Source organism: Cyclopterus lumpus, chromosome 2 (genome assembly GCF_009769545.1).
Source record: "Cyclopterus lumpus isolate fCycLum1 chromosome 2, fCycLum1.pri, whole genome shotgun sequence".
Lineage (NCBI taxonomy): Eukaryota > Metazoa > Chordata > Actinopteri > Perciformes > Cyclopteridae > Cyclopterus > Cyclopterus lumpus.
Window position 1 is genome coordinate 6,031,419 of NC_046967.1, and position 15,052 is coordinate 6,046,470.

General features: G+C 47.0%; 1 protein-coding gene across 1 annotated transcript; it reads right to left on the bottom strand.

Moving 5' to 3' along the window:
* Positions 1–11,454: 11,454 nt before the first annotated feature.
* Positions 11,455–13,719, bottom strand: LOC117745775 (fidgetin-like). Its single transcript, XM_034554308.1, has one exon. The coding sequence runs from the start codon at positions 13,714–13,716 to the stop codon at positions 11,455–11,457; it is 2,262 nt and encodes a 753-aa protein (XP_034410199.1). The 5' UTR covers positions 13,717–13,719.
* Between the last annotated feature and the right edge of the window lie 1,333 nt (positions 13,720–15,052).

Consider the following 15,052-nt stretch of genomic DNA (forward strand, 5'->3'; position numbering starts at 1 on the left):
CCGCTGTGTGTTATGTAGAGGCGAGAGGAGGGAGAAGAAAAAGCCTTCTGATATGGCCACAGGCGGCCGACATAATGGGGCCCTCTCAATCTTCAGTGAGTGGCTTGTTGGATTGTCAGGCAGGTTTCCGCCGGTGTTCAAAAGCGCTATCCGATCAAACCCCCGAGACGCGGGCGACTAGACAGATGATTACTCACTGTAAACGATCCAGGAAGGGAGGAGGGGAAAAAAAAGAGGAATAACTACAGCGGATACTGATGACTCAATAGACTCAGTGACAGACGATTCCATTTGTGTCCAGATTAAGTGTTGACTTTCTTGGATCAATCATAATGTGGGCCTCTTATTGAGCATAAAAAGCATGTTTAATGTCATTAAATCCAGATCCATGCTTCTACCCCCTGTTCCTTCACCGGCCAGAAGCTTGCACCCATCTGGCTGACTGCCTTCTCCAGTACGAGCATGTGAGGCAGAGAGACGGTGGGGGATGGGGATATATGTTGTGTTGTTGGTGGTGGCGAAGGAGGGGAGGCGCAGGAAAGGCATGGGTGAACAAGGGGAGATGGGAGAAGAAGAAAAAAAAGAAACCTCGGAGGCAATCATTTCTGGCAGAGCGGCAGTGTGTGTTTTCTTTTTTTCCTCTGTAATTTCAGACAGTTTGGACGTGGTCGACGCTCAGCGAGGGCCAATAACAGTTTACAGACTGCTGATGTCATCACATTTGAACAAACTTCTCAATCTGGAGTGACCTTCGCGGGCGGCTCAAACACACTCACCTCTCCCTCCGCATCTGCTTTACCCCTCCCCCCCACCCCCCTCTCATCTCTGAGCACAAGTCGCCAATATCAGGGGGGAGGGGGGTGTTTATTACAGGGATTTGACTACGAGTACATATACGATTTACATAATGGCCTGCTTTTATACAGTAATGAGGAATAAAGGCTGTTTGGTATCCTCGAAAATATAAACAAGCCAAAGAAAGAGGGGTTTCTGGGAAATGCATGGTAACGATACAAACATCCCTCTTAAATATATATCGGCACTGAATGTAATTAATACATGAACAAAGCCATGATTTGCATGAATGCAGCCATCCACAGCTTCTTGCTGACTGGGCCTGTATTTGATGATGAAACTCTCTGTGCGGCACCGCAAAAAGTTTTTAACGACCCAACTCGCAATCAAATGTCGATCCATTATCATTTCTCATCCTTATTACACACTATTTACCTTCAACGTTGAGGAAAACTTGTAATGTCATTCCCTCCCCCCCCCCCCCCCCCCCCCCCCTCCGTTCATTTCATTTGTGTAGAAGGCGGGACGTCCTATCAAATCAAATGCAAGTCGTTGGCGGAAGAAACGACCATCGCTCGTGTCTCTTTTCTCTGAACCGACTTCAGAGGCCTCCGAAGATTTTTTAAGCATGATAAATCAATAATATCCTTAAATTAGAAAATAGGAATAAAAGATTTTTTTTACTTCTAACTTTCATAAAGCAGTTGGTTAAAATTGGCACAGACTATATTTTTTCTGAAACGTTTGTACATTTTATTTCTCAACATGCAAATCACCAACCTGTGTGATCCAGGAGATGATGTGATAGACCTGTGGAGGAGCCCAAGGTTGACACTCACCCCATCAGTCAGGCCCTGTCCTTGCCAACCCCCCATCAGACTTCCACCAGATCTCCCCTTTCCATCCCACCTTCAGCCTCGGCCCACCTCTCCCCCCGCCGGAGGCCTTCGCCCTGGGGCCCCCTGACTGACAGCTGTTGATTTGGATCTCTCCATCACACGCCGGATAAAAGAGGGATTCAGGACTCATTCCTGTTTCTCTCACAACGCTCCATTCTGCCCTCCAATCCCCGGCGCAAACGCAATTCCCAGGCACCGGACTTCTACAGGGCCTCGCTAATGAAGTCATTCCCGGCACACATGATTGGGTGAGATTGCCACCACACCGCCACCGCTGCTGCTGCCGCCGCCACAATCCCCGTTCTCCCCTCACATCTCTGGCCTCCCATCCCCCCATCCCCACAGAGTGTACTCATGTGGAAACAGCAAGTGGTTGTGTGCGGTTTTTTTTCTTCTCCCTACGCGTGCATCCATCTCTCCGCATGTGTGTATTTGTACATGTGCAACACGTGTGTGTGTGTGTGTGTGTGTGTGTGTGTGTGTGTGTGTGTGTGTGTGTGTGTGTGTGTGTGTGTGTGTGTGTGCGCGTAGGTGTGTGTTCTTAACTAAGCTAACACAGCCTGACTGGCTACTAATTGGATGTCTCCATCGGCAGTTATAGATGATGTGGCATTATAAAGCCGAAAGAAAATCACGTAGGAAAACTACATCTCCAGCGCACTGTGGAGGAGAAAGAGGGAGTTTAGCAGTTAGGGATTTTCCTTGCAGTAAAGAAAAAAAAAAAAAGGGATCAGATGATGGTACAGTATGCGCTGTAATAAAATCAATCAGAGGCAGGAATCGAGTTATTTCAACCCGTCCATCACTGTCTAGAGAGATGAAAGGCTTTTATGATTAATGACCTGAAAGAACGCAGACAGCTAATGAATCTCTCATAATAATAATAAAAAAAACACCCCATCCACTCTATAAAAAAAAAGAAAAACTTGTCTTTGTAGAGGTCTCGTGCACAGCTTAATGCACATCACAGTCCCCGATAGTTCACTCAACGACACCTCAGCAGGAATCCTCCAGAGACGAGCTCGCCGGCTGTCAGTCGGTCGGTCTGCCACTCACCGCTAACACGACAGCCCGTCCCCGAGTGCCTGTGAACACTCCGCAAGCGGCCGCCAATCTGACAACAAGGTGGGGGTAAAAAAACAAACAAAAAAACAACAAGAGCGTTTTCTGACGGTACCCTCCTGTGACGCCAGGCTCGTTTTAAGTTTTATTATTTTAATTTATTTTTGCCAAGGGAGGGCGGGCATTGGTGGTGAGGATGACTCACGTCTGGCTCCCCTCCCCCGAATGGCGATGACGGCTGCACGGGAGCCTCTCAAGAGGAGAGCCGGATTGATAGCCGCCAGCTATTAAAACCTAAAGAACATCTCTGATCTCGAATAGTGAGTGACACCCTTTAGATAAGAATGAACGAGTGTGGTATTCACTCACATTATTAATTATTATTTTCCACCAAATCAGAGCTCATTCCGGTGTGATTTAGAATCTCTGATAAGTGTCAATTAATAACCCTCCAACAGATCATTTGCATGACAATACATGCAATGCATTATCAATATGCCAACATCATGCATTATTAAAGCTGGAACATAATTAACATAATGATATATTTGCATAATCAAGACTACCATTTGCATGCGAGAATTTCTTGTACACCACACAGGACCTCCACGCATCAGAAGGTGAAGCCAAGTGCAGCTTCTACGACGTTGTTCTACCAGCTGATGGATGAATGTACATCTCTCCATTGCACCTTACTAACTCTGCTTCCTCCCCGGAGTCTTTGCGCCTTCTCGCCTCATAGGGTCCATTGGACCTGGAGGTGTCTGATGTTGGTCCTGGCTCCTGACTCCTTGCCCCTGCTTCCTGCATCCCCTGGCCTGGACCTGGCCTCCTTCCCAATGGCCCTGCCTCCTTCTTTGCCTTCTACCTGGTGGGCCGGCCTCCTGCCATGGCCCTGCTGATGCCCCCCTCCTCTCCTCTCTTCCTCCTTCTGTTTAATGGATTGTGGAGGTCTGGATCGTGGTCCATGCCTACTACTAATTATTAATAATTTCTGTCATATTCATGTAATGTGTTCATGTAACTCTGTAACACTGTTCATTCTGTACACATGACATCTATTGCATCTGTCCATCCGGGGAGAGGGATCCTCCTCTGTTGCTCTCCTGAAGGTTTCTTCCCTTTTTTCCCTGTGAAAGGTTATTTTTTGGGAGTTTTTCCTGATCCAATGTGAGGTCAAAGGTCAGGGATGTCATATGTGTAGATTGTAAAGCCCTCTGAGACAAATTTGTAATTTGTGATTTTGGGCTATACAAAATAAACTGAATTAAATTGAATTGAACGGAACAGGTGGAAAGCACATATTCTCATGAACTCATATTACACTTCTACTACTCTACATTTCACAAGGTTCTGACAGATGTACGCTAGTTTAGATAAAGATAAAATATACATAAAATATCATGCGTTATTGATTAAAACATCCAACAGCATGCAAAGCAGTTAAACCAGTGCCACCTCACTCATTGATGACATTAAAATTCTACTTACACGTTATGCATCACTAATAGAAATCACTAATATGTAATAAAACCAATAACGGGCCTGCATGAGTTTGACCCTTTGAAATCTGATGGTGTGATATTTGAAAGCAGAGGGAAAAAAACGATCTACATCTTATTAATACAAAGAAAAACCGTGTGCATAAAATGCACTCTTGCTCAATTTAGTACACTCAGAGCTTTACAGATATTTCTGTAAACGTGTTATGACCTGCATGAAGCATCCCGGGGGTCTCGAGGGCTCTCTAGCCGGAAACGCTGCCCACGAGACCAGTGGTGGTGAACCAGAACGCGGAAAGCCTTAAAAACCATAAACAATGAGCCGAAAGATGCTTTAATTGGTGATAATTCTCTGTGGTTCTTCACCTTTCACACACAAGTCATTAATTATCATACAGATGTGTTGATTGTTGCAGCCTTAAGTACATCTTATTTACCATTACTTAAGGAGCCGTCCAGTTATCAGTGCCCATAGTATTGTCCTGCATGGACAGACGTCAACAATAGAAAACGTTATGTTCAAATGCACAACGTGATTTTTATCATTAAATCAGAGGTATGGGTTCTCCAGTTGTATTCAAAGTGAAGCAATGTGTCCCTGATAAAACAAAGCAAAGGCACTTAGCATGTGTTCTGCTAGTTAAGAGTCCCTCTCAGCAGTAATACACCGTTTCTGAGTGTCTGCCGGAAAACAAGTGGAAGGTCAAGAACACGAACAATAGATGTTGATTCCAATTACGTGTAAAGCATTGAACAAGATGTGCTAATGATGGCGTTGTCGGGAGAAAAAAGGTGTTTACGTGCTACTCTCCCAAAGCCGGCGGAACAGTTTATTAGGCAAAGGCTTTATTTCCATAACGGCTGATAAGACTTCAAATGATTCAGTGAAAAACAGTCCTGGCATCGGCGCGGCAAAGCGAAGAGCCGATGTGTGTTTATCTCCGCCGCCGCCGCGGCGGCGAGACAATCAAGACAAAGATGATAGCACATTTTGAAATGCAGCGCAGAGGCGTAATGAGACTGCAGCTACTTCAAACCAGACAAAATGCTTTTTTCTCTTTTCTTTTTTTCATAAATGGCTCCTTGTTTTATTCACTCATGCCACACACAAAAAAAAAAGAAGAAGAGAGAAAAAAAAAAAAAGCCATCGTTTTCAATTAATGAAGCAGGGAATTGAGTCCGAGGTCCTGCGGGATATGGATTAACCGTGATGGCTTCAGGGCCCAATCTCACACTGAGTCTGCGCCGCGGTCTGCATGGAGGAATCTCCCCCCCCCTCCCCGCCCACACACACACACACACACACACACACACACACACACACCCTCCTACACCCATCCATTCCTCCCTCCTAAGGTGAGTTGCTTCAGTGCAGACCGCCATTAGTGGTGGGGGGAGATAAAACTGTAAGTGTTGCTCCCAATTAGTGCATCAGTGACCGCTCTGTACCTCCTCCACGGCGAGGCCTGCAAGGAGGAAGCGCGGGAGGCAGGAAGCGAGGAAGGGAGGGAGAAAGCGAGGAAGGGAGGGAGGAAGCGAGGAAGGGAGGGAGGCGGTGAGAAATTGTGGGGACGGATGACAGCGAAGGAGAGAGTGGCAGGATGACGGTGGCTTTGGAAAGGGAATGAAAGAAAGGGAGCTGGTTATCGAGGTAGCTAGATAAAGAGAGGACAAGATATGAGAGGGAAGGGGAGGGGGGAGGACGGGGAGAGAAAAGTGACAAAAAAAATGGCTTAGGCATTCATTTTGAGTGGCGAGACAGCTCCTATTAACATTTAACGGCGTTTGCGCAACTTGGTGTGGAGGTTAGGATGCAAATGAGGAGGAATTAAAACTGGCCAGAGGTTTGTCATTGATGGATTGCAGTCTGCCAGTACTCACCGCTTCCCAGTGTCCATCACGGGCGATTACTGTATAATTAAACCTTATTTCTGGACTCTCCGACGCATAATTACTTGTGTGGGAATGTAACCATCATCTAAAAGCTCCGGCAAAACGCTTTAGCATTTAGTCTGGCGGGCTGCAGTCATTTCACAGGCCGGTGAGATAGAGCCATCTGATGATCGGCAAAAGAACAGTCACTTTTAATAAGAGGTGGGGGGAGGGGGGAGGAAATATCAGGCGACAGTGTGCTGATTATAGGAAAATTAGGCTTTTAAGTGGTAAAGTCCTTTGTGTTATTTGCATAATTTATTCCGGCTTTACACCCCCAGCTCAACCACCTCTGGTTTTCCTTCTCTCTCGTTTTTTTTCCCCTTCTTTTGCGAGCTGTGGGCAATTTCCTCTCATATTTGAACGGATTGCACATTTAAGACTACTTAAGGAAAATGATCACTTAGCATATTTTAATTGTCGCGCAAAAGAAAGTGAGTAGAGGTGCGAGGCGAAGCTTATGGAGCGAGGACCCTTTAAAGTGCCCCGGCCGACCTCAGGGGCCTCAACACTCGCACACACACACTATATGTATCCTCTCATAGCGTCGGGAAAAGACGCAAAACACGAGTTACAAATATAATGAAGAAGTCTGCTCTGGATTTTGATAAAAAAAACTAACTTCCATGATTTTTTACTGTATACCCCCCACACATTCTCTGCCGAGCCGAGACCCACTGCTGCTTCAGTATTTATAAAGCTCACAGCACCAAATAAATAAAAAGATGAGTACGAGGATCACATCTCTTCTTGGTGGTTGCCTCAAACTCTGTAAGAAAAACAGCTTCACATGTGATGGAGAAAAAAAGAAAGAGAAAAGCTTGTGTCACAGATAATTCCTGATCATGGCTATAGCATATTTCAAAGTGGGAAAATAAAGAAAACAGCAGCCCTCGCTGCACTCTCACCTCTCACGGAGCGTTTTTGAGTTTCCCCCGGATAATTATAGAGGCCTATGCAGCCGCTTCCCACACCTCTCTGCCAGCTATATAATGATACCTTGGAAAAGTAGTGGGCTAATGCACATCATTTTCATTAAGAGCGCTCGCGTAATCCAAATTCTTTGTGATGGAGGAAGATAATTAATGCTTTAATGTTTTGGTCTTGCCACTCTCGCCACAGCAAGAGAAATGAATTGTTACATTTTAATGAGAGAAGCGACAGCGCCGGCTTCCTGCACAACACGGATGATTTTATAATTGCACACAGGGGTGACTAACTCAAGGCTCATTAGGACGATTTTTCAGCTGGGCTATTTTTTGGCAGGACAATACATATATTTCCCATTCTACTGATGAATAAATTCTGTAATTAATCTTTTTTTCCTTTATTTTCTGAGCCGTAATGGGACGTAAATGAGAAAGAGCAACAACAAAAAAAAGACATACAAGATGTAATCTCCGAAGAAAATGTCTTTAATGAATCGTTCGTTGCTGCTTGTACCTAAGATTACATGAAAATACATTGACTGCAAGTATGGCAACATATTCACACATATAAACAAGTGGTGCATTTGTATTGTATGTATAGGTATGTACAACAGAAAACACGTTACACTCTGGTTTTAAAGTTGTGCAAGTGTGTTATATATACTAACAATTTATAAAATTCAACACACTAAATAAAAAACAGAAGAGTGTGCCCACGTATATACACATTCACACGCGCACAACCACAGTAGTTCACAAAAGATTAAAGCAAATGTATCGGATTATACATTTCCAGGTCGCCTTCCAGGTCGACCCCGACTGTTCCCTCCCCACAAATCGCTTGTGAGTGTGTTTTTTTTTGCCGTCAGTGTTATCAGGCGTGTGTGTGTTAGACCTATAGCTCCGCGGTGACACACACACACAAACACACACAGGCTGCACCATCAGCTAAATGTTTTAACTACAGTCATCTGAGGTAGACTGCGCAAAACTTCATGGTGTTATTCTCTCCACTTCCTTTCTTTCATTTTTTGTCTTTTTTTTTTTTATGCATTTTTTTTTTTTCTTCCCACAAATGTCTGACATTTGGATAAATCAAATACCACGTGTGTTTTGTAGCCATGAGGTAGAAATGCTTTAAAGAAGAACTCTAGCGTCCATTTAAAGAAAGGTTTAAAAAAAAGAAAAAAAAAAAAAAGAAGAAGAAGAAGCTCGATTTAAACACCATGTAGAAAAAAGGTCAAGACACAAAAAAGAAGGACCACAAAACACGTAACAAACAAGCGTAGCGTGGACCAAGTCGTTCTGTACGTCTGCCATGGAGCCTGTGCTGTTGGTGTGTGCTCTGAAGTGCTTTAGTCGGGTTCTGCTCTGAAGGGACTCTCCCTCCAGAGGATTTGCTGACAGAAGGAATTCTGGTCCAGATTGTTTTGAGGGTGGTTTTCTGACGACCACTCTTGCCCCCCCCCCCCCCTCTTGTGCTGCCGCCACACTGCCTGGCCGTCTTGCCTTTTCCGTAAATTTAGCTGACGCTCAGCAGAACTACCCCCCATCCCCTCCCCCCCACATCAGGTGCTGCACTGACGGTGCCTCGACCAGAGATTTAGCAACACAGAGTGGGCCTGAACATACGGTTATGTAGCTCCTACTTAACATTGTATATATTTATTTTTTTAAAAGCCGGATGTACAATAAAAGTGTAAAAAGCTGATCATCGATCTCCTTCAGGATAAATACCAGACAGACGAAGCAAATATACCTCAACAAAAACAATATTACACTCAAAATGCTTCAGTGCATGGACATTAAAGTACCTTGCGCACTGCTGTGTCACAACAGTGGAGCTAAAGGACAGCGTCTTACTGGGAGAGACAACATAATACATTCCAATGCGACACAATGCCCCACAGATAACCTTCAGAGACGAAGGACTTTCAAGAGTAGTGCCACAGCTCCTCACTCATGGTACAAAGCTTTTCAGCCGACTGAAGTGTGTGTCCAAATGCATGTATCTGTGTAAATATAGTGACACATTCAAACTGAGCAATACAGTTACAGATGAGAAGGAGAAAAAAAATGCAGTTTAAATTGGATTTGTCTGGGCCTGGGTCGTTTGGTTAACATTTTCTGATTGTAACTTTATTAAAATATGCCTTTAAAGTTTTGCTGACTATGTACACCCGCTGGTTGGATATTAATAATACTATTTGCATTACAGAGGTGTCAATCAATCAGAATTGCTATTATGAAATTACCTCTGGCCTCCAGCAAAAACAGTAATTTACTGTCTACTTTCCACGCTTGTAAAAAGCATGTAAGATATGTGCTGGATGAGTGACCTTGTCTAATTTTAATTACAGGAGTGGCATCCCATTCTACAGATAATCCAGTTCAAATGCAGCTGAACAGCGTGAGTGACAAGGCAACTTGCAAAATCCATATTTCCATATCTAGGTTGTGACACATATCATATCCAACTTAAAAACTAGGGGGATTTCTGGAATGAGTTCCCTTAATCCTTGTTATAAAAAAACCCAGATTTTCCTTGAACGCAACAGATGAGCTGCTTACTGATTTCCAATACAGCATTTCTGGCTGAAACCAACTGGAGTAAACTAGATGGAATGACAAGATAAGATACACCTGTATCGATCCCCAGCAGGGAGATTCAGTGAACACCTGTCAAACATTTAATTCGCACAAAGAGTAAATTGTCTTTGATATCACTGTGATCTAAAAGAGTAGTTTGATATTTTTGGGAAATAAGCTTATTTGCTTTCTTGGCAAGAGTTAGATGAGAATGTCGATAATCACTCTCATGTTTGGTCCTTCAATACGAGGCTACAGTTAGCAGCCCGTTAGCTTAGCGGCACGTAACACCACAAATTGTTGTTTATATACTGATTAAACAAGCACAAATATAATACAAATGTTGTTACGATCTGACCGAGCCAGGCTAGCCAAATTAACGGGCACTAGCTGGATCTTCTCACCCAACTCTCGGTAAGAAAGCTTATTTCTTGGTAACAGTTCCCAAAATGTGGAACTGTTCCTTTGGATTTTTTTGAGGAGTTTTTAGCATCAAATTCATCCCTGTCGGAGAATAAATCTCCGCCCACTTAATAAGACAAATGAGCTGATCATTTGTACAGAAGTTAGCCGACAAACTGATGGAGCCTCCATGCAGCCTAATCATATAGCTTAGATCGCTTATATAAACAATACTGATTATGGTTGTTTCAATAAATATACAACTCCCATCATCCCCAATACCTGCCCGTCTCTTAGAATACCCCTAAAAAATGTAACTTAACAACAACAAAAAAAGCTATGGAAATAAGCTTCAAGACTGGTCAAGTAAAAACAAGTAACTCAAGCACCTGCTGTGAGGAACATAAAAAAGAAATGTTTGAACTCTCGCTTTTGATTACGTCCCCTCATTGCAGAAAATATCTAGTACATTCATTGTCACCTCTTTGCTATTTATCCTAGCCAGTAGAGGTACAGCTAACACTGCTCCGCTAAACATGAACCAAGCCAAAACCACCCCGGGTTCTCCCCTCAGATCTTAGTGCTTCTTTTCATCAAGATATGGTACTGTACAATTCACAAACGCTTTCCTGAGTTTTGTTTGTTACGTTTGTTTGTTTTGCACAAATCAGATCAGAAGAGATGAGTGCGAATCAGGGCCCAGACTACTGCCGCCCTGACTGATTACCGCTCCTAGCAGGACAATAAAGATAATGGCGACTGTCTTGCCGCTGAAGTTTTTAAAGCTCTTAATAATCGTCAGCTCATGCCGTGAATGTAGATCGTGAGGCAAATAAACATCCATCCATCCATCCATTTTCAATACCGCTTATCCTCATTAGGGTCGCGGGGGCACTGGAGCCTATCCCAGCTGACATAGGGCGAAGGCAGGGGACACCCTGGACAGGCCGCCAGTCCATCGAGGGCAGCAAATAAACAAAGAAAGGAAATCAGAAAGCACCACTTCAGGCACTTGGATAGCCAACTAAATCTCAAGAACAAGAACATAACAATATATATACACAGACACTGGGTTGTCTCTTCTGAAGCCAACTTGCTTGCAATGTGTAAACAATGCCTGGCTTTCTGGAGTGTCAAGCATTCAAATTAAAACTCTTGCTCATTAACTGCAAACCTGCCAGTCGTCTGATCAAACTAGCTCTCCCAGCGCATCTAAAACCTGCTTGTGAGAACTCAGTGGACTTGTGTTGGCCTTCTGTGTGCCTTTCCCTCCAGCACAATGCTTCTGCCCTGAGGGGAGGAATTTTGGATGCCTTTTTTTTCTCAAGGGCGGAATCTATCTTTTCACTGGCTACAGCCGAACATTTTGTTCCACTCCGTGTATATGTCAATCTCTTTCTGTGATATACTGGCTTGGAATTTACAAAAGACACTCTCAAAGTCCTGGTAGGTGAGGGGCCTGACCTGTCCCCGGGGCATCATACCCGACATGTCCATGCCCTGTGCAGAGACGTGTAACAGACCCACCAGGGCCTCCTGGCAGAGTCTGGCCAGGTCCAGGCCAGAGAAACCCTCGGTACGCTGGACCAGCAGCGCCAGCTCCTCCTCGCTCAAGCAGTATTTGTGCTGAGATTGAGCCAGGAGCTGACCCACGATCTGGTGTCGGGCTCCGCCATCCGGCAGAGGCACCAGGACCCTCCGAGCAAAGTACCGGCGCAGCCCTTCATCCATGTCCTGGGGTCTGCTCGTGGAGCAAACCACCAACACTTGGTTGCCTCCGTCCTCGCCTGAGCCCATGAGAAGTGAGTCCAACTGGGCAAGGAGCTCCCCCTTCAGCTGGTTGATGGGGCTCTCTTCGCTGAGGTGTGCCGACAGCAGCATGTCCACCTCGCTGATGAACAGTACAGAAGGCTGCCGGCAGCGCGCCACAAGGAAGGACGCCCGGATAATTTTCTCCCCCTCTGCCAGCCACTTGGTGGCCAACGTGGAGCCGTTGAGCTGGAGGAATGGAGCCCCCAGCTGGCTGGCTAGGCAGCGACCCAGCAACGTCCTGCCACTGCCCCTGGGGCCAAACAGCAACAAGCAACGTGGGGCTGGTCCTAAACTGCTGAACATGTCCGGGCGCAGAATGGGCCACAGGACCTCCTCCTTCAGGGTTGCCTTGGCCAGTTCTAGCCCTGCAATGTCAATCCAATCCACTGGGGGCCCCTGCTGGACGATTTCAGAGGTAACCATGTCTAGAAGGTGAGGGTCACTGGTTTTTAGCTGCTCTTCAGCAGGCCGAGAGGAGGAAGTGGACGAGGAGGAGGTAGGCCCTGGCGCCGAGTGAGAGAGGTGGAGACGGTGGTCTTCAGCACCTTGCTCACTGAGCGGGGAGGTGAAGCTGGCAAGGGAATCTGTTGAGCGGGAACCCCCCAGGGTGGAGGTGACATAGGCTGGTGGAGTCAGCGGACCACCTGTTGCCTGGCTGCTGTACTTCCTCTGCTGTTGCTCTGAGGACATCGTGGACTGCTTCTGAGGATTAAATGGTAAAGACGACTTTTCAGCACCTCTGTCGAATCCACCACCCCCGGCGCTGTTGGAGCCTCCATTGGCGCTGCTGCTGTCAGCTATCCTGTACATGGGGCTCTCAGCGGAGCTCCGGGCCTGCCCGTAGCCAAAGTTACCGTAAGCGGAGTCTATCTCCCCTTGGCCTGTCATGTAGAAGGCTTTCCTCTTCAGTGAGTTGGAGGAGCTACTGTTGAGAGGTGTGGGGGCGATTGGGGTCAAATTGTGGCTCTGGTATGGGTATCCAGGTAAAGCAGAAGAGGGGGGAAGGGGTGTAGGTGCAGCGATGCCTGAGGGGAGGTATGAGGATGGAGGGGGTGCTCCCCCAGGGCTGTATCCTGGCCCGACTGAGCTCTGAGCTGAATAGCCTGCTGGGGGGTAATTATAACTAGACAAGTTCGGGGAACCTCCGTTGTATGATGGAACTAAAGTGGGGTGGGAGGGCGGCGGAGGGGGCGGGTGCAGGAGCCCAGAGCTGTGCAGAGGGGAGGGAAGCGCCGGAGCGGGGGCGGACTGGGAGCTGTAACTACTGTGCAAGTAGGAGCTGCCGTATGGGGGGCCGTATTCCTGAGAGGGCATGGTGGAGGTGTGGAGGGCGGTGGCGGTGTGGCTCCCGCAGCTGCTGCTGGAATAGCTGGGCTCGCTCAGGGTGCTGGAGGCCAGGCCCGGGGAGCTGCACATGCCAGACACCACATCTGAGGCCGCCGCCACTCCTCCCTTTCGGATGGAAACCCCCTCAGGGATGCAGCTCATGGGGTAGACACCATCCTGCCAGGGCTCCGATTCAACTTTGCGTCCGTTCATCACCCCCGGGACCTCCGAGTAGGAGCCCGGCATCTCCAGAATGCCGGAATACTTCTCTGCATACTTCTTGAGCAGGTTGGAGGCGGTGAGGGCCGAGATGTCGTCATTGGCCCAGGCGTACTGGTAGGCGGCGGAGCGCTGCAGGTGGCCAGGCACCGCCCTGTAGGCCTCAGCCTTGTGGGCTGGCGAGCGCGTGGTGGAGGAGATGTCGAAGTGCTGTTCGGCCCACTGGCTGTGCTCGGGGGTCCACTGCATCTTTAAGCCTGAGAGAAACGGAGACAAAGACCACCGCATGTGAACACATTTTTAAAAAACAACGTTTTAGCAATAATAAAAAATGACAACACCTTCAAATTGCCTGTGATTGAGGGTGGTCAATTAAAAAGGTGATATTCATCAGGAGGTTTGTTGGGTGGGTGCTCTTCATTTTTTTTCTTCTTTTTTCTTCCCGATAAATATTTCTGAGAGGGTTTTGTGTCCAATCGGCACATAAGTTGTTCATTTCTACAGATCCTAAAATGGACAGAGTGGGTGTCGGCAGGTACAGTGCGGCACAGAGGGATTGTGGGATGGCTGGTTACGGCAGCCCTAATGCACCCTGGCCAGACCAATAAGACAGAGGCATTGAGGGTCACTCTATAATCCCCGGCTCATCTGAGGTGGCTGGAGATGGGTTTGAAAATGCGCCTCGCAGAGCACCACAAAGCAACACACACACACACACACACACACACACACATCCCCCCGACCTTTGCTTATGATGCTTTCATCGTACACACACACACACCTGTGCTCAGACACAGGAAAGAAAACTACCTATGGCTGCACTCAGGCGTGCTGGCGTGCACACACACACACACACGCATGCACGCACGCTCACACACACACACACACACACACACACACACATATACACACACACACACAGACACACACCTCACGTCCACTGACCTAGACGGACAACCACAGGGCACGCGCACAGGAGCTGCAGCGAGCAATGAATTACAACACATTGTGTCTCAAGCTTAGTTCCTGTCTGCACGGCTCCACCTTGACCTCCTCTCTCTCTCTCTCTCCACCGCTCTCTTTACCTTCCTGTCTGCCTCTCTTCTTCATGCCTCCCTGCCGCCCTGTCTCTCCCCCCCCTCCGCCTCTCCTCTTTGCTTTTTTTTGTCGTCCATTTTCCACCCCTGCCGCTAGATCCTCCTTTATTTCTCTTTACCTCCCTTTTTATTCTGACTCCATCTATTTCGATATCTCTCCTTTTTCATTCCCTTTTTTCTCCGTGGCCACCCCTCCTCTTATTTACTCCCTGTGTGCTCGCTTCGCCTCCTCCCCTCCCTCCATCTCATCTCAGACACACTCACCTGGCTCTCCCCTTTATTGCCTCAGGAGGCTGGAGAGCCACTGTTTCCTTTAATCCCAGCCAATGCCATCTGCAAACACTGACAGTCGCGCGGCGACTCCATCGTCGTCTCACTATCAAAGCCGCGGCGGCATCAAAGGCTGGACGGGGCGTAAATCACAGCCGCCGCGGCAGATTGAACCCCCGTTTGATTTGACTTAGTGCGTACAAATAAAGGATAATATT